Source organism: Amblyraja radiata, chromosome 11 (assembly GCF_010909765.2).
Source record: "Amblyraja radiata isolate CabotCenter1 chromosome 11, sAmbRad1.1.pri, whole genome shotgun sequence".
Classification (NCBI taxonomy): domain Eukaryota; kingdom Metazoa; phylum Chordata; class Chondrichthyes; order Rajiformes; family Rajidae; genus Amblyraja; species Amblyraja radiata.
In genome coordinates this window covers 4460458-4485601 of record NC_045966.1, presented here as the reverse complement: position 1 = coordinate 4485601, position 25144 = coordinate 4460458, and the positions used below count along the sequence as shown (strand labels likewise).

The window sequence follows — 25144 nt, the reverse complement described above, 5'->3', positions numbered from 1 at the left end:
AATGGTCTACCTTATTCTTAAACTGTGGCCCCCTGGTTCTGGGCAACCCCAACATCAGGAACATGTTTCCTGCCTCTAGCGTGTACGATCCCTTAATAATCTTATGTTTAAATAAGATCCCCTCCCCTTCATCCTTCTAAATTCCAGTGTATACAAGCCCAGTCGCTCCATTCTTTCAACATATGACAGTCCCGCCATCCCGGGAATTAACCTTGTGAACCTATGCTGCACTCCCTCAATAGCAAGAATGTCCTTCCTCAAATTTGGAGACCAAAACTGCACACAATGCTCCAGGTGTGGTGGGGTCAAAAGTAAGGGCAGTGCGGTCAGTCAGGTCCCAAAGATAAAGCATCAAGGTGAAGCATGGCTTCTATGGCTGCGCGGATGAGTGATGGTGATGGGTGGCAGATTCGTCATTGGGGAATGACCCAGAATTGACAGTGCAAAATAAATGGTATGGGGCATGTATAGTAGTAGGCCTCTGAAAAGTCACTCCAATGTGCTTGTAAATCCTGAAAGTAGCAACAAGCCATGCATTGTACCTCACTGAGAATCTCTGCACACGTTAGATGTATGGTGGAATCTAGAATGAATATCACGTAATCTTGAATCAGTTTGTTTACAATTTCTGTTCATGAAAGGCCAAAAAAATCATAGCAGACCTCTTTCACCCGGCACATTACCTCTTTAATCTCCTCCCATCAGGAAGGAGATATAGAAGCATTAAAAGTAAAACATCTCGCTTCAGAGACAGCACCTACCTCCAAGCCATCAGATATTTGAATTTGCACTAATCACTTTGCACTTTCTTTTGCACTTGCACTTACGCTTAACATGACGCTGCTGGGTACTGTCCTTCCTGTATATATTGTCCTTCGTACGGTATTGTCTGTATTATTTATTGTGGTGTATGTGGTGGTTGTATTGTACTGTATTGTATCTGTCTGAGAGCGAACCAAGACACATTCCTATCAACTTGTTGACATGGCAATAAACTTCTTGAATCTAGAATCTTGTTTGATTTTGCAGAGAAACAGGATCGTGCGACACAATTTAAAAATGGGGCACGTGATCTAATTTCTAGGCAATCACCTTCCCAGTTGTCGCAGTAAGCACCTTTTAGTCCAAACAAACAGAATGCCGTGAACAAGAACAAAAAGCTCTCCAACAGCACAAACATAATGTGCAGTTACTAAAACAGGAAACAAAAGTGTATGCAATGAAGCAAAGGTGAAAAGATAAAGGATCTTGTTTTAAGTTTCCATGCATTTTGTTATCAACAAAGCCACTGCTAATCAAAATTTAGGACACATTCCAAAGGCACTTATCTACAAGCCTAAACAAGATCGTAAGGAGGTATCATAAAATCTTAGTAATTTATACGTCAGCAGGCAGCTATTCTGCCCCATTACATTAATGCTAACTGTGAATAAGCCATTCACTTTCAAGCTCTCGATCGGTGGCCTTGAAAATTAAGGCCCATCATGTGATCATGCAGATACTTTGTTAATATGATGGTTTCTGCTCCATTAATATTTCAGGCAGCGAGTACCACACATCTATCACACTTTGAATGAAAAAATATTTCCTCAATGTCCCTGCAATCCTTCCACCTATTACCTTAAATCTATGGGCTTTGTTATTCACTTTGCTACATATATCTTTCAGAAACAAACCCAAACTCAGAAGGAAACTTCTTCAGCTCCAGCAATATATTTTAAAATCTCCTCTATGTTTCCAAGTGTTTATGATGTGGTAATTAATGAACTAATCATGGCCTAACCAATATTTTGTCTCATTTGAGAATGGCCTTCAGGGAAGAAGTGCCCTGTTAGCCATCTTAACTGATACATCTACCTGCCTTGCTACTTTCAGTGATCAGTGGGCATTCACTTTGCAGAATTCGATCAATTACCCTGCCTTATTTCCTCTATTCAATCTCTAATTTTTTTTAAACAAGTAAACCTTCAGCAGCCAGGTGTGGCAGTGAAAGTCAGTCGGTCTGCCTGCTATAAGCAAAATAAGTTATAACGTGGTCCATAATAACAAAGATTTACTGTACTATTTTTTGCAATCTAACCAATCCTTAATTACCTTTCTGTAGTCTACTGCTTTTTCCTTCATTGGCCCATTCATAATCCATGCAGTTAGTTGGTTAAATTGTTATGTGCAACAAAAACCAACGAGCATTACCATGGGTTACCAGTCAAAATCTAATCAAACTCAAGTGGTCCATCAAGAATTCAGACGACATGGAATACGAACATATTCTGCATCTTGTAAATTCTTTGTGTAAATTAACTATAGTTTCTCTTGTCATTTATTTGATTTTCTTTATATCTCTCTACGTTTCATTATCCAGTTTAAATATTTCCATTTGCTCTTTCAAACTCAGTTAATCTTTGTTGAAATGCATTTTTCATCAATGCCCTTCAAAATTAGCAACACCACACATTTATATTAAGATTTTAATTTAATTCCCCAATTACCACACTGAAACCGGTTGGTGTCTCAACAAGGGACATTTCATTTGCTAAATACCTATTGCTCGATAAGTATTTGCTCACTTCCATTCTTTAGTATCTCCATGTACATCATAACATTGAATAAATCTCCATTCCCGAAGTGAGGTCTGGCTGGACCAAAGCCAGGTAGGACAGCAGCACCAAAGTCACAAGTCACCCATGATTAAGTTTTGTGCTTAATGGTACAGTTTATATTTTATCTTATTCTTGATACTTTGCTCAAATTATGATTAACATTGTTAAATATTTTAATTAAGGCCAGGATACGATAAATACACATTTTCTTTTTTACATTCAAAAATGAAACCACCACCATCATTTATTTGTTGTCTACAGTTCCTGTTTCCACAGAACATACATCTGAAAGGAAAAGCTATTAAAGATGGTACATCCTCCTTATAAGGAATGCAGCTTATACAAACATAATCTCTTAGAATTTCATACTCACGCTTTGAGAGTTTCAAATCCTTGCTCTTTGTACTGCAGTTCATGCCTCATATGAGTCAGCTCTCTCTTCAATTTTTTCACCTGTTGTGGAAAAAAAAAGGATTCTGGGATAATTTTGTGTCACATTTCAGTTTTTAAAGAAAACGATCTGTAATGCTGATGTTTAATCAACTGTGTACCTAAAAAGGCACATTGTGAAGGTATTCTAAATTCTTAGTAAAGGAAGTGCAAATTTAAATGTCTAAATTCTGCAATGAACAAATAGATTTGGGGGAGTCCAGAACAAGGTGGCACAGTTTAAGAATAAGGGATAAGCCATTTGGAACAGAGATGAGGAAAAACTTTTTCACCCAGAGTTATGAATCTGTGGAATTCTCTGCCTCAGAAGGCAGTGGAAACCAATTCTCTAGATGTTTTCAAGAGACAGTTAGATAGAGCTCTTAAAGATAGCGGAGTCAAGGGATAAGGGCAGAAAGCAGGAACGGGGTACTGATTGGGGATGATCAGCCATGATCACAGTGAATGGTGGTGCTGGCTCGAAGGGCCGAATGGCCTACTCCTGCACCTATTGTATATTGTGGTTAGTATTCAAAAGTGGCAAAATAAAAGATGAGCCATGATCTTACTGCAGAGGGGCTGCAGACATACTGAATATTAAACAATCGTGAGCAAAACTCCAGTTTTGACCTAATGACAAAAGTAAGTTCATTGATTAAGCAGCTGAAGATGGCTGGGTCTAGGGGACTGTTCAGGACTCAATAAATATTTGTTTTTAAAACATACATAGGCCCCATAACAGAAGCGTCCAAGTCGCGGGGCTGGAAACTGGAAGTATCCTGAGCTAATTCTGCTACCACGATCATCTATTGCAACAAGTGATGGCTCCCACTGATGTCAACATTTGAAACAAGGAAGATGGACAGGAAAGAAGAAACATAGATAAACAGAAGCTGATGGAGCCACCATTATTTGTCGAATACGTATTAGTTCACAAATATGAATCAACATTCCACAGCTCTAAGCTACTGCTGAATGCAACCAACATATGACTCCACGTAAACTGATCAACACAATATAAAGAATACTTCTCCTCTTACCCTAGATTTGGTTGTAGAAATTTCTGCTTTGAGAATGTCTGGATCATATTTAGTACTAGACGAAGAGCCTGAGAATACTGAATAAAAATTGGGGGGAAAAAAAAAATCACTCAAGCATTTTGGCTTTTAAAAACAGTATAAAAATAAATATGATAAAATTTTAATCACCATAATCTTCATGAAACTTAAGATAGAAGAAATTGCCATCAATTATTTTTTAGAAATCAAGCCACCATTCTTTCCAGATTATAGGGCCTCAATTAACAAAACATCTGCAGGCCCCGAATATCATAAAAATGGTAATAGTTCCACATGAAATGACCAACAATTCCCCATACAGCTGTCAGGAATGTTGGTACATCTCCAAGTTTGCCTTGGCTTGAGTCCAATTTGGAATGGAATAAGCATACTTAACAAGATTGTTTGTGTTTCAACAGAGGACATGCTATTGCTAAATAATAACAAGATAAATACTTTGTTCACATCTATATCTTTAATACTTATCTGAATGATTATGTGTGTAGTAAGTTCTGTGAGAACTCCTCCTCTCTCCAACAACTGTTCTGTGAGATGCTCAGCCTGTGACCCAGCTCACTCACTAAGCTTTGTCCTGCCCCTCCCCTAGTCCAGCTTTCTCCCCCTCCACCTCACCTTAAGGCAATCTGAAGAAGTGTCCTGACAAAAAAGGCCACCCATCCATGCTCTCCAGAGATGTTGCCTGACCCTCTTTGTTACTCTAGCACTTTTTGTGTTATAATTATTTTTTATTTTAAACAGCATCTGCAGTTTTTTGTGTCTGCATTTTATTAATAACCTCTTAAATGGTAAACCAGAGTGTCAGGCTCAAGCCAACTTCAGAGTCAAAACTGATATTGGAAGGCAAATGGCAGTGCTCCCGGGGAATTCCTATTCTATGATCTATGGCTTAAGGCAAGGCATAATACAAGTCAATTCTCCCTATAGATTTTGCCACAAAGTAAAAATCTAAACAACATGAACTAAGGAACTCTTTAACCAAAAGGAAACATTACAAATTCTAGTTTAAAAAAGAAACATCCACTTGCATCCAAAGCTTCATTGCAGAGCGTGTGCATTAGGATCAGTGGAAGAAAACATGTACAATTTATTAAAAATTAAAGAATACTTCTGCATGTAGAACAAACAGCTGGACTGGGAACAGTACTCACAGCTAGTCTGGGAACCAGATTTATCTTTCCAAACATCATATAGCTGTTTGTATTCATGTTGGGCCAATTCTAATCTCTGTTGCTTGACTTGGTAGATTTCCTTCTGAGCGGTTAATGCATCCTGAGCTACTACAAGATAGTCCTTTAACATTAGTTCCTGTTCTCTTCGCCATTGAGCCCGAGGATCCTCCACCTGTGTTGTCTCTGAAAGGCAATAAGCCATGGAATGAGGTTAACATTTAATTTTAAATATCGAAGAAAATGTGCACTATGCACAACGTTACAAGAGGTAACAAGTTCATATGCCATCATTTAATTGTGGGACAATGATTTGTCAGCACAAACAAATTTACACATTTATTCACGTTAAAAAAAACACAAAAAATTGAAAATGTGGATTTATCATTCGTAAAACATTAGGGAAATAAGAGCAGCAGTAGCCCACATAGCTCAGAGCCTGCTGTACCGATCCATGCTCTTTATTCTACTTTCCTACCCAACGCCCATAAATCTTTGATTCTCTTGCAATTCAAAATAGTATCATTGCCTCAAAGATTCAACATCCACAACGACATAGTGCAAAATTACAATGATCTGAATGCTCAAAGCAAAAAATTACTTCAATTTAATCACATGACGGATTTCTTACTGCGAGGCAATTTCCTTGTTCCACACTCACTACAAAGTAGCCGCAAAGCTTCAATTCTGTCCCTTCAGAATCTTGCATTTCAATGAGATCATCCCTAATTATTTTTTTAATTCTTTCAAACTGCACCAAATATATCCTTCCTGAAAACTTCCTACGTTTGTTCCATAATTCACTTGAAAAACAACCCATTCCTTCTCTCCAGAGATGCTGCCCGAGTTACTCCAGCATTTTGCGTCTACATGGAATTTAACTTAATTACTTGTTGAACTTTGTGTTCGCATATTTCCTTATAGTATGAAAGGAGGCTACTTCAACCCATCAGTGAAATCTCCTGCCCCACAAATTTCACTGGTAATCTATTCATCTCCTCATTCCCATCAATTAATCCGAGGTGCTCACTACCGAAAACAATTTACAGTGGCCAATTAACCTATTAACTGCAAGTCTTTGAGACATGGGTAGAAACCAGAACTCTCAAGGACATCCATTCGGTTGCAGATAGAATGCGCAAGCTCCATACAGACAGAATTGGAGGTGTGGATTGAACCTGGGTCACTGAATCGGTGAGGTAGCAGTTTTATTAGCTCAACCACTGTGTCACCTTACATGAGGACATCAAGATTTCTCTTTTTTTTCCTTTTCTGTCATTTTACTATCCTTGTGTCAACCTAATTTTACTTTCCACATATTTCTGCATTGTCAAAAAAGTTAGATACATTATACTTAATTCCTCCCTCTGACATGTACATAGATAGCAAACAGCTGAGGCTTTGATCCCCGAGTCACCCCATTTGAAAATGATCTCTTTATATCTCAACTAACAAAGAAATCCCATGAGCCTTTCACTTGCACAGTAATATTTTACAGGAGACCTTACCGAATGCCTTCTGGAAGATCAAATATATAAGATCCATCAACTTTTATTTACCTACTCAATAATTACATCCCAATGAATTCTGATAAATTTGTTGAATACAATTTCTCTTTCATAAAATCATGCTGCCTGTACATCATCATGTTCGCTCTTTCTAAGTCCTCTATCACTTAACTATAAATTCTTGGATTGCAGCATATTCCAATCATTAATGCTAGACCAACTGGCTTGTATAATTGCTGAGAATTATGATTTTTTGGGGGATTTTTTTAAAGGTCTGCCTCTCCTTATTTATTGTCATCCCTTTAATCTTATTTTGTCAATATATCACCTCATCATTCATGCCTATGTAATTGTCTTTATTTAAATTGAAGACTATAATTTCTGACAAATTTAACTTTGCCACATGAAGTCTGAATATGATATTCTATGTTATGGTCACACCACCAGAGGATCTTTGATATGATACTGTCCATTAATCTTTTCTCATTACACAAAATGTTCTGAAGGCACCAATTATTTGATCGGGTTAGCAAAGCATGGCAGGGAATCCACCTTAAATGCATCCCAGTAACTTGCCACCAGATACCCTTCAAGGTGAGGCAATACAATTCCATAATTGGAACACTTACTTGTATTGTGATCAATGTAATAAACTCCAACTTGTGCATCAAACGCTTCCTCCCAGCCCAATGGTAATTCATCTCCTACACAATCACCAAATGAAAGTGGTTTGGTCCATCTAGAGAACAAATAACAAGAGCCACTCTTATTCTTAGTTACCATTAATTAATAATGCACTTGATTGCAGTCGTTCTCATAAATCTATCCAGTCTACTTTTATGTTACATAGCATCACACATTTATATCATGTACTTTACAAAAAAAGGTGCTTTGGAGGCAAAATTGAACTGAGGAATCTAGAAGTTTACTCAAAACAAGTTAAAAATCAGATTTCACAGAAAGTTGGGGCTTTTTATGTTTTTGAGAAGTTGGGCTATTTTACACACATGGAAGAAGCTGTCATATGTTGAAAAAGATTACAATACAGACCACCTTGAATGACAGCAGGTGGGGTTGCTTTCCTAGAGAGCAGTCTGTATCGCTATTTTCTGTAACGCAAAGCCATGTTATCTGCACATGTGCTAAGAAATGAGAGTTCAAAAACAATAATTGTGTGTTCAGTTATTCTCTCCTCACTGCACATCAAATGTGCAAGCGTGAATTTTATTCTGTATCTTATATTTCTGGATAGTGATTTGTGAATTTTGTGAGCAAATATCCATTAGACGACAGCCGTTACTGAGAAGTTGCCCATACCCAGTTCTTTCAAGATATCAAGCTTAATTCCACAAAGCTCCAGTGACTTGTCAACATGCAGCTTGAACGTTTTTTAGCACGACTTTCCTGATAATTATAATTTTCCTTCCTCACAATTTCTGATTTACAGCCATTTCTGGGATGATACTAAGCAGAGCACCAAATTATCAGACAAGGAATTATTAATTAACATTCCGCTTACTGTGAGATATCAATAATAAGCGTAATCTTCATAAAGCAGTAATTAAATACCACTTTAAAAATCTGGCTGTTGCAGGAGGCTATCTGAGCCTCAAGACTCAAGTGAAAAATGAGGCAGATCCCAACAGCCATGGACAACAATTGCTAGTTATAAATTAAAACTAAAATAATGTAGTCAATTACCCAGGCAACAAAACAACTGAAATATGTTCAAACTCATGAACCAAAGCCAAGCATTGACATCAAATATTTTATTATACTGCCAGTGATGAATAAGCAGCATTGCAAGTCATAAAGGGCATTTGAAGACCGGAAATTGGAAATATTTAAGAAACAGTAGACTGGTATTTTGATCTTGAACTGGTGACTGAAAGATAAATGTGCAACTGTTTCCAAGGATTCTCTCCCTGCATTCACAAATAATTAAGTGCTGCCCCATTCAGGAACAAATAAGTCAAAGAGACACAGGGATGTGCACCATGGAACTGGGCCCTTTCGTCCATCTGTCATTGCCAATCATCAACCATCCACATACCAATCCTACATTAATCTCAATAACTGTGTGCATTGGATACTAGCAATAGTCTGAACATATCTAAACTCCTCTCTAACCAACCTTGGCTAGTAATTACCAGGGATCAGTGAGGGTTTCACAATGATTTCAAAAGAGACTTTGAAAACATCCATGAAGCAGGTTCTCCGTTATCCTGGAAGTCACTTGCGATAGAGATGCAAGTAGAGCGGATGGCTGATCGCAAGAGGGAAGGTGGAGCATATTGCGCTCAGAAAAGGTTACGTGCAGGAATATTGCAAAACCTGTCCACTTCTATGATAAAATGAACAATAGTTTTGAGCTCCGAGTGCACAAATGCAGACATTGTTTGTGTATTGTAGCTCAATTACTGAAGTTAGGGTGATCTTGGTCCACGTTGGGAAATTTCACTCAAATTGGAGTTTGTTGGTGGTGTGTTGAAGTCTTGCAGTAGGAAATATTGGAAAGAGGATTGGTGCAATATTACAGCTACACTTTAGTGAAATATGTGACTGACATGACATGCTGGCTGCTATAATTGCAGCACGCCCACAACTCAACCAAGGAGATCCATAAGACCATCAACAGCTGTAAAATAATATCTCTGTATCAGATAATATCCTTCAAGTACTTCTGACATACTTTCATGACCTCATTTCCCTGTACAATAATGCAGATAGTATACCATTGATATGAAGATCATGGATCATTTGAGAGACAATTCCAATTGTGGTCATTCTAGTTGTGTCTTAAGAGCCTGTCCCACTTGAGCGTCACTAAGATGGCGCGCAAAGATTTTCTACATCCCAAAATCCTGGGGCGCCGCGCGCAACTGCCTACGTCACCAAGCACCATGTGTGCACGTAAATGATGTCACGTAAATGACGCCCTAGTGGGACAGGCCCTTTACTGTCTGCTGCAAGGAATGTCAATCCAAGGATTTTCCCCAAACAGGCCCCCTGCTGTGGGTGGAAAGATCCTGCCAGTGTCACAATGTGGATTCTGCCCATCAAGAAACATAAAGAACATTATCTTCACTACATGACAAAAGCAAGAAAAATATAGGGAGCAGCATGTTACTTTTCTGGACACCAAGCACGTGCCGTCAGGGTAGGCATGGTAGGCAGTGCCTACCCTGACCAAAATTATAAAACAGTAATTATTAAATATAAATGGTAAAGGCACGGGAGAATTATGAGAACACGAAATCGATCTCTTAGCTAGGCATAATTCTCCCGTGCCTTTCATCCGCAGTACATGTAACACGCAAAAGTATGTGCAGCTCACGTGCCGTTGGCGCTGCTTCAAGCCATCAATGACAACGGTCTATAAAGGCAGCTGAAATTCTGCCTTTGCACCGTGAACTGCGCGCATGTGCTGCGCAACGCAAGTTTCTTGGCGGGTTTTTCCAAACATGGATTGTCTTTATCTTAAGAGCATCTTAAGAAACAAAGAGAGAATAACGGAGTTTGTGTACAAATAATGTGGTATGTAAATTTGAGCTACCAGTATATGGTTTAAAGTACTTTATTAAGAGATAAGGCTTTTGAAGACAAATTACTTTATAAAAGTCAACTCTGCCTACAATCTGCTCATGCGCAGTTTTTTAAAGATTTATTAAAAGCCGACTGAGTTTACGGAGAGGAGAACAATCTGCGCATGAGCAGTTTTCTAGATTTTTTTTAAAGCCGACTGACTGCCTACCCTGACTAATTATTCACGGCAAGTGCCTGCTGGACACTTTCCTCTTTCAACCAAGGATTTACAAAAGACCCTTCTCAAATTTGAACGCCCTCAAAACGTGTTAATTTTCTCTATTTTCTCAATGATATCGTCTTGACACTTAATAGACCCATCATAGACACAATGGCTTATCTGAAAACAGCTAGATCAAACAACACATTAAAAAAAAATAGTATAGCAATTAGCAAAGTATTGTATCAAATTGCACAATCTGGACAAACTGTTGGCCGTTTTATCCTGCAAGGGGACCAATCTGAAATCAGCTGTACTTCTATTGAGAACTGATACAATACCAAAAGATTTGCTGCAATCCTCAGATTGCCTTCATCCCAAGACTCACATTGATTATCCTAAAAAAAAAACACACATGCAGTCAACAGCTGCGAAACACGCCACTTCATTCCAGATTAACAAAGTAAGTTAATTTGAGACTAAATTGTAACACGTATCCATGATAAGGAAAAGTAATTTCCATTTTTGTTCTTTATGGAGCAGTCAAAAAATACAAATGCCACAATTTGTTCATTTGCCCATTTATAGTAAAGCCATTGCTAACTAAGGATTACTTCAGTTTTTTAACAAATGGACAACATACATTTTTTTTTATAAATCCTGTGGCAGATGCGCGGATTAAAGGTGCTCTGCTACAATCCTATAGCGGATTAACCATATGGTGTGCAATAAAATTTGTTCTCAAGATCATAGGGGTGCAAGGATGACTGGAAAAAGAACCATTTTTCCTGAACACTAAGGAATGGATACCGTAAGAAAACAAAAATGTCAACCTGAGACGTTATCCCATGCATATTACTCGTGGAAGAGGCAAGGAAGTGGAAGGTGGAACTTCACTTTACAAGGTCAAGCGAAATAGTTACAGTATACTGCATTTTTGTTTCTTCTCAGCATGTTTTCACCTTCCATCCCTTCCTTTTTTGTCCCCCAATCTCTCCAGAACAAAATTGAAGGCATGAAGCAAATGTCGTGATCATATTATAAAGTGTTCCCAAATTTTCTTTCACCTCTATCGGATCCAAAGCATTGTAATATTATATAAACATCACTAGTCTTGATTTACCCAACAGTAATTGCTGTGTCAGAGACTTTTAGCTTCATCAAAGTAAAAGTATGTGTGCTTTGCTATGATTTATTCATGATCAATAGAGCAACATATTCTGAAGTAGGGTCCAAACCCGAAATGTCATCTAGCCATCCCCTCCTCCGCTCTTTTCATCTAGCCATCCCCTCTGCTCTTTTCATCTTTGCCAAGCACTACAAATTTAACTTCAGACTCAAAAGTTAGAAACATGAGATGCAAATGAGAAAAAAAAATCCTTTCTAAATTTGCAAACCATCCTGTTAATTGCTGCAAAAAAAATGACACCACCAGATCCAATGTATTACTTAATTATACCCAGAGCAAATTTCAAGAGCATAAATTATAGCTCACTTCATTAACTCAAATTCACAATATTATTGAAAGTTAATATGCATTCAGCATATCAACTACCTCTAAAGTTTCAACAAGAAATGAACAAATCTATAAATAGCTGTTGTCGCTCAAATAGTCAAAATTCTCTCAGTCACAAACTACATTCGTCGTCCAGCAAAAGCTATGAGGCTGAACCAGATTATTGGCCATGGTAAAAGCAATAAAAACAGGAACGCAAGATCTGTCAAGATGTACCAAGCCGGAAACGGTAAATCCTCGACTGTCATGAATTTGTGGTGATGACAGGTATGGCATTCCTGGCGAGGCTGCTGCATGATCACAGTGTGCCACAGGAACTAGGGTGAGCAGTACCCAGCATTAGCAAGTTTTCTGTATCTACCACCGCCCACATCTTTGTAGCCTTTAAGTTAAATTCATTGTATAGAAAACAAAGGTGAGCCGAGGGGGGCAGCAAAAATGGAAACAAGGCAAGGAGACAATGAGAGCAATCAGGAGATAGCATAAAGGAGTTCTTAAAATTCATCTCTCGACATATAGTATTTTGTTCAGAAGAAAAGAGGTGGGGCAGAGTATGAACAAAAATTAGACCTTTTCATAGAGCTAAACAACATAGCAACAGCTTTTAACCAAAGATAATGATGAGATGTGGGATGCCAACAAAGGTAGCAAAAGACTAATTACATTTAAATGACTAATTACATTTAAATGATAAAAGTCACCTGATAAATACATGCTAATTGCTGAAGGAGGCCAAACTACATACAAAATCTTCCAATCATCTTACATTAGTTATGGTATATGGAAAATGAATGCCTTCTGAAACTGTTAGAATAAAAGGGGAAATTAGTCAACCTGGCTGATTTCAATGCACTTAGCTGCATAAATTAAATCCTGAAAACTGGACTGTTTGCCTAGACTCGACATATAGCAGGGCTCGAAATTAGCGGTTGCCCGGGTGCTACTGACCACTCAAAGTGCCGCCGGGCAACCTAAACACCGAGTCATTTTGCCCGGCTTGGCAACCAGATATTGGTTTGTACCGAAGATAGACACATAAAATTGGAGTAACTCCACGGGTCAGGCAGCATCTCAGGAGAAAAGGAACACGACGTTTTGTGTCGGCGGTGACGGCTGTATTGCATGGGAAAGATACTAGGTGCGGGGTGAGGAATGGTCGGAGCCAATGACGGGCCCCGCACAGCGGCAGCAGCGGCCGCGATAGCGGCTCCATCACCTCCTCCTCCCGCACCCCGCCCGCCCTGATAGCGGCCGCTGCCTGCAAATCCGCTAACTGCGCTTTCAAAACAAACCTTCCCACACGCTGAGGCAGGGAGGAGGGAGGAGGAGGCCTCGGCGTGCGCCCACTCCACCCCCCCCCTTATCCTGGGACCCCTCCTCTCCATCCCGCACTGATCCCCATTCCCGTCTCTATTCAGTCCTCACTGACATCCCGTGTGCTCCCCTCCCCCCCAATCTATTCATCCTGCGCTGATCACCCTATCCACCTCGCATTGATTCTCCTGCCACCCCCCCATTCATCCTACACTGGTCCCCCAATTCAGCCTGTACTTACCCCTTTCCCATCCATCCTGCACTGATCCCCCATCCATCCTGTACTAATCCACACATTCATCCCGTACTGACCCACCCTCCATTTACCCTGCACCTTCCCCTCATTCATCCTGCACAGACCCTCCGATCCACACTGTACTGACCCCCCCCCCCCCTCCATTCATCCTGCGCAGATCCCCCCCCCATCCATCCTGTACTGATCCTCCCATTCAAGAAGAATAGGGGGGGAACAGTCTGAAGAAGGGTCTCGACCCGAAACATTGCCTATTTCTTTTGCTCCATAGATGCTGCCTCACCCGCTGAGTTTCTCCAGCACTTTTGTCTACCCCCATCCATCCCGTATTCATCCCCCCATTCAACACCACTGACATCCCCCGTGCTCTCCCCTCACAATTTTACCAACTCCAACCAACACGTACTAATTCACCTTCTAACCCCCCCCCCCCATCTATCCACCCCGCACTGATTCACACACCCCCCCCTCCCTGACCCTATTGTCCTGGAAATGCCTTCAGAGCAAACATTGACTATGTTTGATAACGGAATGCAATCAAATGTGTTTTAATTCCCAATGTTATTATTTGTTTTAATCCATAAAGATGGATTAATTAAATTGTGAACAAATGAAACATTAAAACTGCAGTGTTCGATGGTCACTGCTACCGTTGACACGTTATTACAGATTTCATTTTAACGGCAAATCAATGCTCTTAATATGGAGTATCAGTACTGTAGTTATTTAATGAGCAACATTCACAACTATACGTACGCATATTTGTTACCATGGTCCAGGATTTATTGACACAGGTTGATCATACGCTGAATAATCCAACCACATTTTTGTTTGGAAGTGGAAAGAACTAATAGAAATTGCATTAATTGCAATGTGTAAAAAGAGTTGAGATACTGCCTTATAATTTTGCTGCTTGTCATTGTGGTATATATCATGTCTTGATTGGTGAATATGTTTAGTTTGTGACTTTATTTGAAGCAGAAATAATATGCGAAAGCTTCATTGAGTATAATTCCGACTGGTAACCAAGCACTTCGTCCGAGCACATTATCGCACGCGTCATGCAAGCCGTCTTAAATGACCACCTAAACTGTCATTTGGCAACTTAAAAAGCTGCCAAGGTTGCCCGGCTGGCAACAGGGAAAAAAAGTTAAGCGAGAGCCTTGTATAGTAATGATCTTATCACGTCCGGCTGTCTGCCTTCCACAGCCTCCAACCTTATCATTTCCCAGCGCCGCACAACCTGGTTTCACCTTCTCCCCAAGATCCATAAACACAACTGCCCTGGTAGACCAATTGTTTCTGCCTGCTCCTGTCCTACTGAAAAGATTTCCACGTATCTCGGCTCCATCCTATCCCCCCCAGTCCAATCTTTCCCAATCTATGTCCAAGATACCTCACATGGCCTTCGTCTCTCTAATGACTTCCGCTTTCTGAGCCCCCACTCCATCTTTACTATGGACGTTCAGTCACTCTACACCTCCATCCCCCACCAGGAAGGCCTTAAAGCCCTCTTCCTCAAACGCAGAACCATCCAATTTTCCTGGAGCTGGTCCTCACCCTTAACAACTTCTCCTTCAACTCCTCCCACTTCCTCCAAGTCCAAGGAATAGCTCTGGGCACCCGCATGGGCCCCAGCTACGCCTGCCTCTTTGTAGGGTACATTGAATAATCCCTGTTCCAGGCGTACACTGGCCCTATCTCCAAACTCCATCTCCAACTTACATACCTCCTGCACCCATGCAGAACTCATGGACTTCCATCAACTTCACTGCCAATTTCCATCCTGCACTCAAATTTACTTGGACCATCTCCGACACCTCCCTCCCCTTTCTTGATCTCAGTCTTCATCACAGGAAATAGACTATCGACTGATGTCTATTACAAACCCACTGACTCCCACAACTATCTAGACTATACTATTAACTCTATGAGCTCTATGCAAGAAAATAATTTCATTGCACCCTGGTGGATATGAAAGTAAACTAAACTGAACCTGAATTTGAATGTGAATCTGGCAAAACATTTCTCACCATACAGATCAGGAAATATCAGTGGATAACACAAAAGTGAATTTCTATTATATATGGATAATGGGAATGGCAAGTTCTGAGACCAAAAACAGCAAGTTACCCGAAATTGTTCTAAAGACTGCAATGAGTTGGTCACACAAGGACAGTTCCGCACATCTGACACAATAAAGCTGCGGGCCATGCGAGTTAACAAAGCAACATGTTTTTCTCCCTCCAATCTGGTCTACTTCCTTTGTTGCTCATGATGTGATAGTAAGAGAAAGAGCCATCACACATAAACCTCACAGAGAATCTGCTGAGTATTGTTTAAGATAGATGACCAATTGTTTGGGCAAGGCAATAGGGGTGAAGAAATGTTTTAAAATGGGACGGAAAAGTCGAAGCTAAGTTTAAGGACAAAACTCTGGATGTTAGAGCCTGGGCAGCTAAAAGCACAGCCACCAACGATGGAGTAAAGAAAATTGCAAATGTTTGACAGTCAGAATTGGTAAAGTGCATTCATCTTGAAGTATTGGAAGAGATTGCAAAGATGTCATGGAAGGGTGATAAAAGGATAATTTTGTTTGCCTTTTTTCTTACTGAGTACACTTAATCTCTTAAAAATCATAGCCTCATTTTCAAAAGCCTTAAGTTAAAAAGTATGTGCACTTTCATAATAACATTTCTTAAAAGATTGTGTGCAAACAGATATATATCATTAAAATAAAGCCACGATTTTAAGGGTTAGATTATGGCACACAACCTCAAATTATAATACTCAACCAAGCATCATAGTTTTAGTATTTAATAACATTTCATTCTTTGAATGTCAGGTAGATACTCACACCCTACAGCATACTGCACCACAGCATTTGTCACATTCCATTGATTCAATAAGCCTTTGTTTGTATTCACATTGTATTCACTCTGGAAAACATGCTTTTAGCACTGAGATTACCATCCGGGTGTTTTACATTCCAAAATTACTTTAAAATGCATGCCTAGGATATTATTTGAGTTATAAACAGACACATAGGTAACTTTCACATACACAATTGTCAGCATGAAGTTTCATGACAACATGTAGCCATAAGTATAGAAGTTGGGAGGTCATGTTGCAGTTGTATGCGAAGTTGATGAGACCGCATTTAGAGTATTGTGTTCAGTTCTGGGCACCATGTAAAGAAAAGATATTGTCAAGCATGAAAGGATTCAGAGAAGATTTACGAGGATGTTGCCAGGACCAGAGGATCTGAGCTATAGGGAGAGGGTCTCTATTCCTTAGAGCGCAGGAGGATGAGGGGTGATCTTATAAAGGTATAAGATTATTAGAGGGATAAATCAGGTACATGCATAAGAGTCTCTTGCCGAGAATAGGGGAATCGAGGACCAGAAGACATAGGTTCAAGGTGAAGGGGAAAAGATTTAATAGGATTCTGAGGGTTAACTTTTTCACACATAGGGTGGTGCGTGTATGGAACAAGCTGCCAGAGGAGGTAGTTGAGGCTGGGACTATCCCAATGTTTAAGAAACAGTTAAAGTACATGGATAGGACAATTTTGGAGAGATACGGACCAAGCGCAGGCAGGTGGGACTATTGTAACTGGGACATGTTGGCCGGTGTGGGCAAGTTGGGCTGAAGGGCCTGTTTCCACACTGTATCACTCTATGACTAAGTTTTGCTTAATTAGAATCAGGTTATCAACACTTTCTCATTACCAAATGTTAAATAATGGATATCTATTACATTAATGCTACTTGCTTTAACCAATAGATTTTTTTGAAATCTACCTCTTCTTTTCCGGGGCAAATATGTCACAATATATGTTGGTAGAAATGTAGTTAATCTCCTGTATTCCTCTTATTTTCACCTAATATTTCCAGTTCCACTTTTCCAGCATTACTTTCTTACTCTATTATCTCACCTGGCTGCTCTACTTCCTTGTCTTGTACGATATCATTCCTCTACTTTTACATTATGAAGCCAAGTTAATCACTCAAAATTATACTATATTATTTTCAGTTGAATCCATAATATTTATTATTTCCAGTTTTGCAATCTCAGATGCATTGCATCTCATTTATAAAATTATTTATCACTTTCCTTTATACCAATCTTTTAGAACAAACATTAACACTTCATCTTTATTTGATATTGCACAAGATTTATAACACTGAGAAAAAGCATATTTAAAACGTACTGTATTGATCCCAAGAATTGCCTCGTACAATAATAAGCATTGAAAAAAATATCTGTAGACTTAATACAGCAACTTAGTTTCAAAACAGGCCCTTCGACCCACCACATTCATGCTAACCATAATGCATTCTACACCAATCCCATTTTTCCACTAGCATCCTTATCAGCACATGGGAGAAAAAGGGAGAATGTGCAAACTCCAGACAGCACCCAAGATCAGGTTCTCACCTGATTCTCACAAATGCTCTAGTCTTTATTCTTCTTTGATCTCAATTACTTATCCTGATATGATCTGAATAAATGTTATCAAGTGGAAGCCTTGTGATAGAAACAAGGAAAATAGGTGCAGGAGTAGGCCATTCGGCCCTTCGAGCCTGCCCCGCCATTCAATATGATCATGGCTGATCATCCAACTCAGTATCCCGTACCTGCCTTCTCTCCATATGCCCTGATCCCCTTAGCCACAAGGGCCCCATCTAACTCCCTCTCAAATATAGCCAATGAACTGGCCTCAACTACCTTCTGTGGCAGAGAATTCCAGCGATTCACCACTCTGTGTGAAAAATGTTTTCCTCATCTCGGTCCTAAAAGACTTCCCCCTTATCCTTAAACTGTGACCCCTTGTTCTGGACTTCCCCAACATTGGGAACAATCTTCCTGCATCTAGCCTGTCCAACCCCTTAAGAATTTTGTACATTTTTATAAGATCCCCCTCAATCTTTTAAATTCTAGCGAGTACACGCCGAGTCTATCCAGTCTTTCTTCAAATGAAAGTCCTGACATCCCAGGAATCAGTCTGGTGAACCTTCTCTGTACTCCCTCTATGGCAAGAATGTCTTTCCTCAGATTAGGAGACCAAAACTGTACGCAATACTCTAGGTGTGGTCTCACCAAGACCCTGTACAACTGCAGTAGAACCTCCCTGCTCCTATACTCAAATCCTTTTGTTATGAATGCTAACATACCATTCGCTTTCTTCACTGCCTGCTGCACCTGCATGCCTACTTTCAATGACTGGTGTACCATGACACCCAGGTCTCGTTGCATCTCCCCTTTTCCTAATCGGCCACAAAGGCACAAGTGATCTTTCATTATTTTACTTCCAGTGGAAGGAAGTTCTACTTGTGCCTCAGTAGCCAGATCAATACGTCAAGACGAAGTCTGACCAGACTACTGTATCAAAAAGAACAGGGCAAGGTTTCAGGTTGCAAACTCCTGGATTGACCGCAGAATAGGAAGGCTGCCTGCATCAAACAATTCCAAATGTAGAACCACATTGGAAAGTTTAGCATTAAAATGTCGCACCTTCAGTAGATCACCCTGCCCCAAGCTACTGTGGGCCTTCAAGTACACTGTGGCCAGATTGATTGTAATCATGTTAAGTCTTTCTACTGAGTGGATAGCATGCAACAAAATGCTTTTCACTGTTCCTTGGTGTACATAACAATAAACTAAAGCTAAAGTTTTCAAGAAAATAAAATTGAATCCATCAAGCCATGTAGAAGAGGTGTCCAGACAGAAATGTCTGAGAGTGGGCTCAACTGGGGAGATCTCAAAAGAACTGCCAACAACCGAGTGAGATGGAGGACATTTGTCAATGGCCTATGCTCCCTAGAGGAGAAAAGGGCTTAAGAAGAAGAAGCCATGTAATGATGGAGTCACACAGCACAGAAACAGGCCATTCAACCCAACTTGCCATGCTGACCCATCTACACTAGTCCCACATGCCCACTTTTGTAAAACTAATCAATGGCCTTTAATCGGGAAATTGGAGGCCTCTGACAAAGAAAATTAGAGGCTTGCTTTATATAAAGCTTTTTCATTAGGGCAATCGTGATCAACCTTCGCTAAAATACTGCTGGCCAGTCCTAGTGCAGGATAACATAAAGGATCTCACCCTTTCATTTGCATACCCTACTTGAACAAATACCTCCACACACCAACATTGGCAGATCTCCTGAGAACCCTTAGCAAGAAACTGTTTGTGAGAGCCAATAGAAAAATAAACAAAGCTAACAGTTAGCTTTCACAGCTAACATTTAGAGAGTAGCAGATCAAGGATTTTAACTTATTTTTAAATCAGAGTATTGAGTGAATGAATCAAATAATGGAAAAGATCCAAGTAATTAACATTAGAATAAGAGAACAGACAGATCCCAATGCCCCATAGACCTCCAAAGCACTTACAAACAGAAAAGTGTCAGTGGGCACATATATTTACAGCAGAAGATGTGTACAATTAAAAAGGATGCACAGCACACCTCCAAAAACAGAGAACCACCCACACCATTCACCAGCCTTTTCTTGCAAAACTAAATATGTCCTGGATATGCATATCTAAACTGATCCGATTACCCGTGAGCTTATGAATGCTACAGAAAAAAAGTAAACATTGTTGGTGTTAACAAGATAGACTTGGATAGCTAAGTGGATTGGAGGAAGTATATTTTACAGTAAAATTCCAATAATATGGCACCATCTGGACCGGGACTTGTGGCACTTTGGCAAATTTTATATTATTCCTATTAAGAAACAAACATACTTTTAGAAGTTATGCAGTAAAATAATAATGTTTCTTGCAAGCTCATTTTGAGCTAGGAAATGGGGTCTTGTGATCCAAATGTCAAACCATCAGAGCGTTTGAACAATGAGATAAGAAATCATAACTTTATTACTTTTATACATCAGGAGGGAATTCAGGATAACACAGAAAATGGCCTCAAAGTATAAAAAAACAGCAGAGAGGGTAATATATTAGCATAACGTTTACTATAAGCATGAATAGAGGATACGCTAACTAATGCAAAACAATGTCAGGAAAATTTGGTCTGATCAGTTTGAAAATGACCAAATTTTCCTGACATTGTTTCTGTGTGGTCACTAGCGTAAGTCACTTACAGAAAGATCTGAGCCAAAGCCTCAGCTTTTTAGTAAGAAAGAACTGCAGATGCTGGTTTAAATCAAAGGTAGACACAAAATGCTGGGGTAACAAGAGATGAGGCAGCATCTCTAGAGAGAAGGAATGAGCGAAGTTATGGGTCGAGACCCTTCTTCAGTCTGAGTTACTCCAGTATTTTGTGTCTACCTCAGCTTTTTAGAATCTATATTACAGCATTCGATGAAGGGACCAATTGTTTTGCAGCCATGTTTGTTGATGATACACGAGGTATAACTGCAAATTGTCAGAACACAAAATTAGTCTGCAATAGAATGGTTAAGCACTTCAGAAAATTGACAGATAGAATAAAATGCAGAGCGATAAGAAAGCAGAATATTGTTTACACAGACAATACAATATTCTTGATAAGAGGGATCTCAATAACCTGGTACTTGAAAATGACACACTTCCAAGACAAGGAACTCGCAGTTGATTCTGCTGTCATGTACATGCCGGTCCTGTCCTACTTGGTAGGAGTGATAACAGGTTTACATGGTTTGGTTTAGTTTAGAGATACAGCACGGAAACAGGCCCTTCGGCCCACTGAGTCCACACCGACCGTCAATCCCTACACATTAACATTATCCTACACGCACTAGGGACACTTTTTATATTTACCAAGCCAATTTACATACAAACGTGTACGTCTTGGGAGTGTTGTTGAATTAGTTCATGCAAGTAACTGCACTGGATTTTGCGAACATCGCATACTTCAACATCATGCCCCAGTTGTGGGAAATAATTCATATTGTTATTGAATGGGATGCCACAGAAAAGGGTTGTTTAATCCTAGAAATGTTGGGCTGGTGGTGTTGTTCAAGCTGTACTTCTTCAGGCAAACAGGGTTGCTTAGCCGTGACTGTTGCATGCTGCGCATACCACCAGATTCAACAGCTTCTTCCACACTGCTAACAGACTCTTGAATGAACCTCTCATATGCCGGGGATTAATTCCTAATCTGCATGACTACCTCATTGTGCTCCTTGCAATTTATATTTATTATCTATACTTTTGCTATAGTTGTAACACTGTATTCTGCACTCAGTTTATTTTCTCTTTGTATGCACCCATGTAAGGTATGATTTACCTAGATAGCACGCAAAGCAAAATTTTTTACATTTTATTATCTCAGTACACATGACAATAATAGACAAATACCAGATTTAGGAGAATGAGGTTGAGCAGGTTTATCCGTTATATGTTGACTCATGTGTGACATAGAGAAATAGGTGCAGGAGTAGGCCATTTGGCCCTTCGAGCCAGCACCGCCATTCAATACGATCATGGCTGATCATCTAAAATCAGTATCCCGTTCCTGCTTTTTCCCCATCGATCTTAATTTCTTTAGCCCTAACAGCTAAATCTAACTCTCTTGAAAACATCCAGTGAATTGGCCTCCACTACCTTCTATGGCAGAAAATTCCACAGATTCACAACTCTCTGGGTGAAAACATTTTTCCTCATCTCAGTCCAAAATGGCCTATCCTATATTCTTAAACTTGTTTACGTCCAAATCATTTCTATATATCACAAATAGCAGGAGTCCTAACACAGATCCTTGCGGAACTCACAAAACTAATTTCACTGCTGAAAAGATTATCTACGCCATTTATTGAATTGAATATGTAGGAAATTGTCAGATAGAGAACTTATTTTGTCTGAAGAAGGGTCTCGACCTGAAACGTTACCCATTCCTTCTCTCCAGAGATGCTGCCTGTCCTGCTGAGTTACTCCAGCTTTTGGTGTCTACCTATTGAATTGAATTGACAGATACAGCATGGAAACAGGTGGCTCATCCCACGGAGTGCATACCGACCATCGACCACCCCTCCGGATCCACTTTATCCCACCTTCACCTTGAATTTTAAAGATGTAAAAGTTAGAGGAAGAAGGCAGGAGAATGGGGCTGAGAGGGAAAAATAGATCAGCCACAACTGAAAGAGAGGGAGCTACAAGGCATATGTCGATCTTAGTAATACATTCTGCTTAAACATTAAATAGGTTCAGTATATCATCATGTTTTTTTAAACGGCCAGGGTTTGCCATTGACCTCAAGAGTGGTTAATTGTCTTATGTACCAAGATTAGAACAATGATGTACAGGAAAGAAATGCAGATGCTGGTTTAAATCGAAGATAGACACAAAATGGTGGAGTAACTCAGCGGGACAAGCAGTATCTCTGGAGAGAAGGAATGGGTGATGTTTCGGGTCGAGACCCTTCTTCAGACTTGGAACAAGAAACTGCAATTGCCACCTGGCCCACTGAGTTACTCCAGTACTTTCTGTTATACAAGTAGAAACAAAAAAAACACAGATGCTGGTTGATACACAAAAGGACACAAAGTGCTGCAGTAACTCAGCAGGTCACACAGCACCTCTGGAGAACATGGAAAGGAGTCCGAAGAAAGGTTCCGACCCGAAACGTTACTTATCCCTTTTCTCTAGAGATGCTGCCTGACCTGCTGAGGTACTCCAGTGCTCTGTAAAAAGTCACCTATCCATGTTCACCAGAGATGCTGCCTGACCCGCTGAGTTACTCCAGCACTCTGTGAAACATCACCTATCCATGTTCTCCACAGATGCTGCCTGACCCACTGAGTTACTCCAGCACTCTGTGAAACGTCACCTATCCATGTTCTCCACAGATGCTGCCTGACCCGCTGAGCTACTCCAGCACTCTGTGAAACGTCACCTATCCATGTTCTCCACAAATGCTGCCTGACCTGCTGAGTTACTCCAGCACTCTGTGAAACGTCACCTATCCATGTTCACCAGAGACTCTGCCTGACCCGCTGAGTTGCTCCAGCACCGCATGTCCTTTTGTGTCCTTCAATGATATTCTTACTCGCTGCTTCTTTACGGGCACATTAAATGCAGCAACACCACAACAAACAAACACCCATATGTGGAAGCTAAATAGCGATGAGAATTCCACCCTGGACACCAGAGTGGTTTTGTTTCATGCAGAATAATACGTCCCTTTTGTAAAAAAAACAACAACAATCGTGCTGGGGGTTTTTTTTTGATTTCCCACGGACCAACAATCCCTGGAATGTGAAGCATGTGAACTGTGGTGGTGACCTCTGCAACAGGGAGGGAGAGGGAGAGGCAGGAATGCCGCGCTTGCGCAGGAGTGAGGGGGGGGAGGAGGATGGAGCCGGCCGAGTAGAGAGCGCAGGCGCGGAACAGGGGGTGGGTGCCGGCCGGGGCCAACGCGCAGGCGCATCGATGCCGGCGGGCCGGCGACCGTCGGTGTGGCGCAGGCGCAGTGGGCCGTATCTGGCAAGTAGGGGGGGGAATGAATGAATGGATGGATGGAGGGGGTGGTGGAAGAGGACCCACCTGTCGCGGGGGTCCACCCAGCTCGTCTGCCTGGCGTTGTGGTCGATGTAGTAGCGTTTGCCGTCATGGTCAGTGGCCTCCTCCCAGCCGGGCGGCAGCGGCGGCGGCGGCAGCAGCAGCAGTTGTCGGCGGCGGCCGCACTCGGGCCTGGGCATGGCGTGTCGTCGAGTGGCGGGCGGGCGGCCAGGTCAGTGCGCTCCATAGGAGAGGGGGGAACGCCGCTCCCCTTCGACGGCCGCACTCACGGGTCGGGGGTCCCTTCTCCTCCTCCTCACACCAACAACAACACAACCTCCTCCTGCTCCCTCATCGCCTTAATGCCGCTCGCTAGCTCGCTCAATCTGTTTCTTCTTGACTCCAGGCGGCCGCCGCCTCACAACAACACCAATAATACCTGACGAAAGCCGACTTTTCCCTTCACACCGCGCTAATGGTGGTTGGTCGAGTGTTTCTCCTCAGGCGGCTGCTGATGATGATTGAATTTGCTCGATCTTCGCCTCACAACAACCACAACAACAACCCCTTCACTCACAGTCGTTGCCCGGCGTATACCCGCCCCCGTTCCTAGCGTGTTAATGGCGGTCACTCGCGTCGGGTCGGTCTCTCTCTCTCTCCCCCCCTCAGGCGGACGACGCCGACAACTCCGGGCGCGTGAGTGAGTGACTGAGCGCCCGCCCCGTTCCCGCCTTCCCCTCCCCCTCGCGGGCACGCGCACACTCAACAAGCCCCCCCCCACACACCTCGCGGGCACGCGCACGCCCCACGCACACGCAAACACCTCTCGCGGGCACGCGCACGCTCCACAACCCGCACACCTCTCGCGGGCACGCGCGCGCTCCACAAGCCCACACGCACACTTCTCGCGGGCACGCGCACGCCCCCCCCCCCCCCAACTCGCGGGCGCGCGCACGCTACACATACTCACACGCCCCCCAGCTCGCGGGCGCGCGCACGCTCCCCATACTCACATAGACACACAGAAAATAGTTGCAGGAGTAGGCCATTCGGCCCTTCAAGCCTGCACCGCCATTCAATATGATCA

At 41.4% G+C, this 25144-nt stretch overlaps 1 protein-coding gene across 2 annotated transcripts in view; it reads right to left on the bottom strand.

Moving 5' to 3' along the window:
- Window positions 1-25144, bottom strand: part of wwc1 (WW and C2 domain containing 1) — a 70359-nt gene that overhangs the window by 29622 nt on the left and 15593 nt on the right. For both annotated transcript variants that reach the window (XM_033029209.1, XM_033029210.1), the window contains exons 2-6: window positions 24103-24372; window positions 7412-7521; window positions 5257-5460; window positions 4070-4146; window positions 2974-3053 (exon numbers count right to left, since the gene is read on the bottom strand). In XM_033029209.1, the coding sequence (XP_032885100.1) occupies window positions 2974-3053; window positions 4070-4146; window positions 5257-5460; window positions 7412-7521; window positions 24103-24257 (626 nt within the window). In that variant the 5' untranslated portion in view covers window positions 24258-24372. The remainder of the gene's footprint in view (window positions 1-2973; window positions 3054-4069; window positions 4147-5256; window positions 5461-7411; window positions 7522-24102; window positions 24373-25144) is intronic.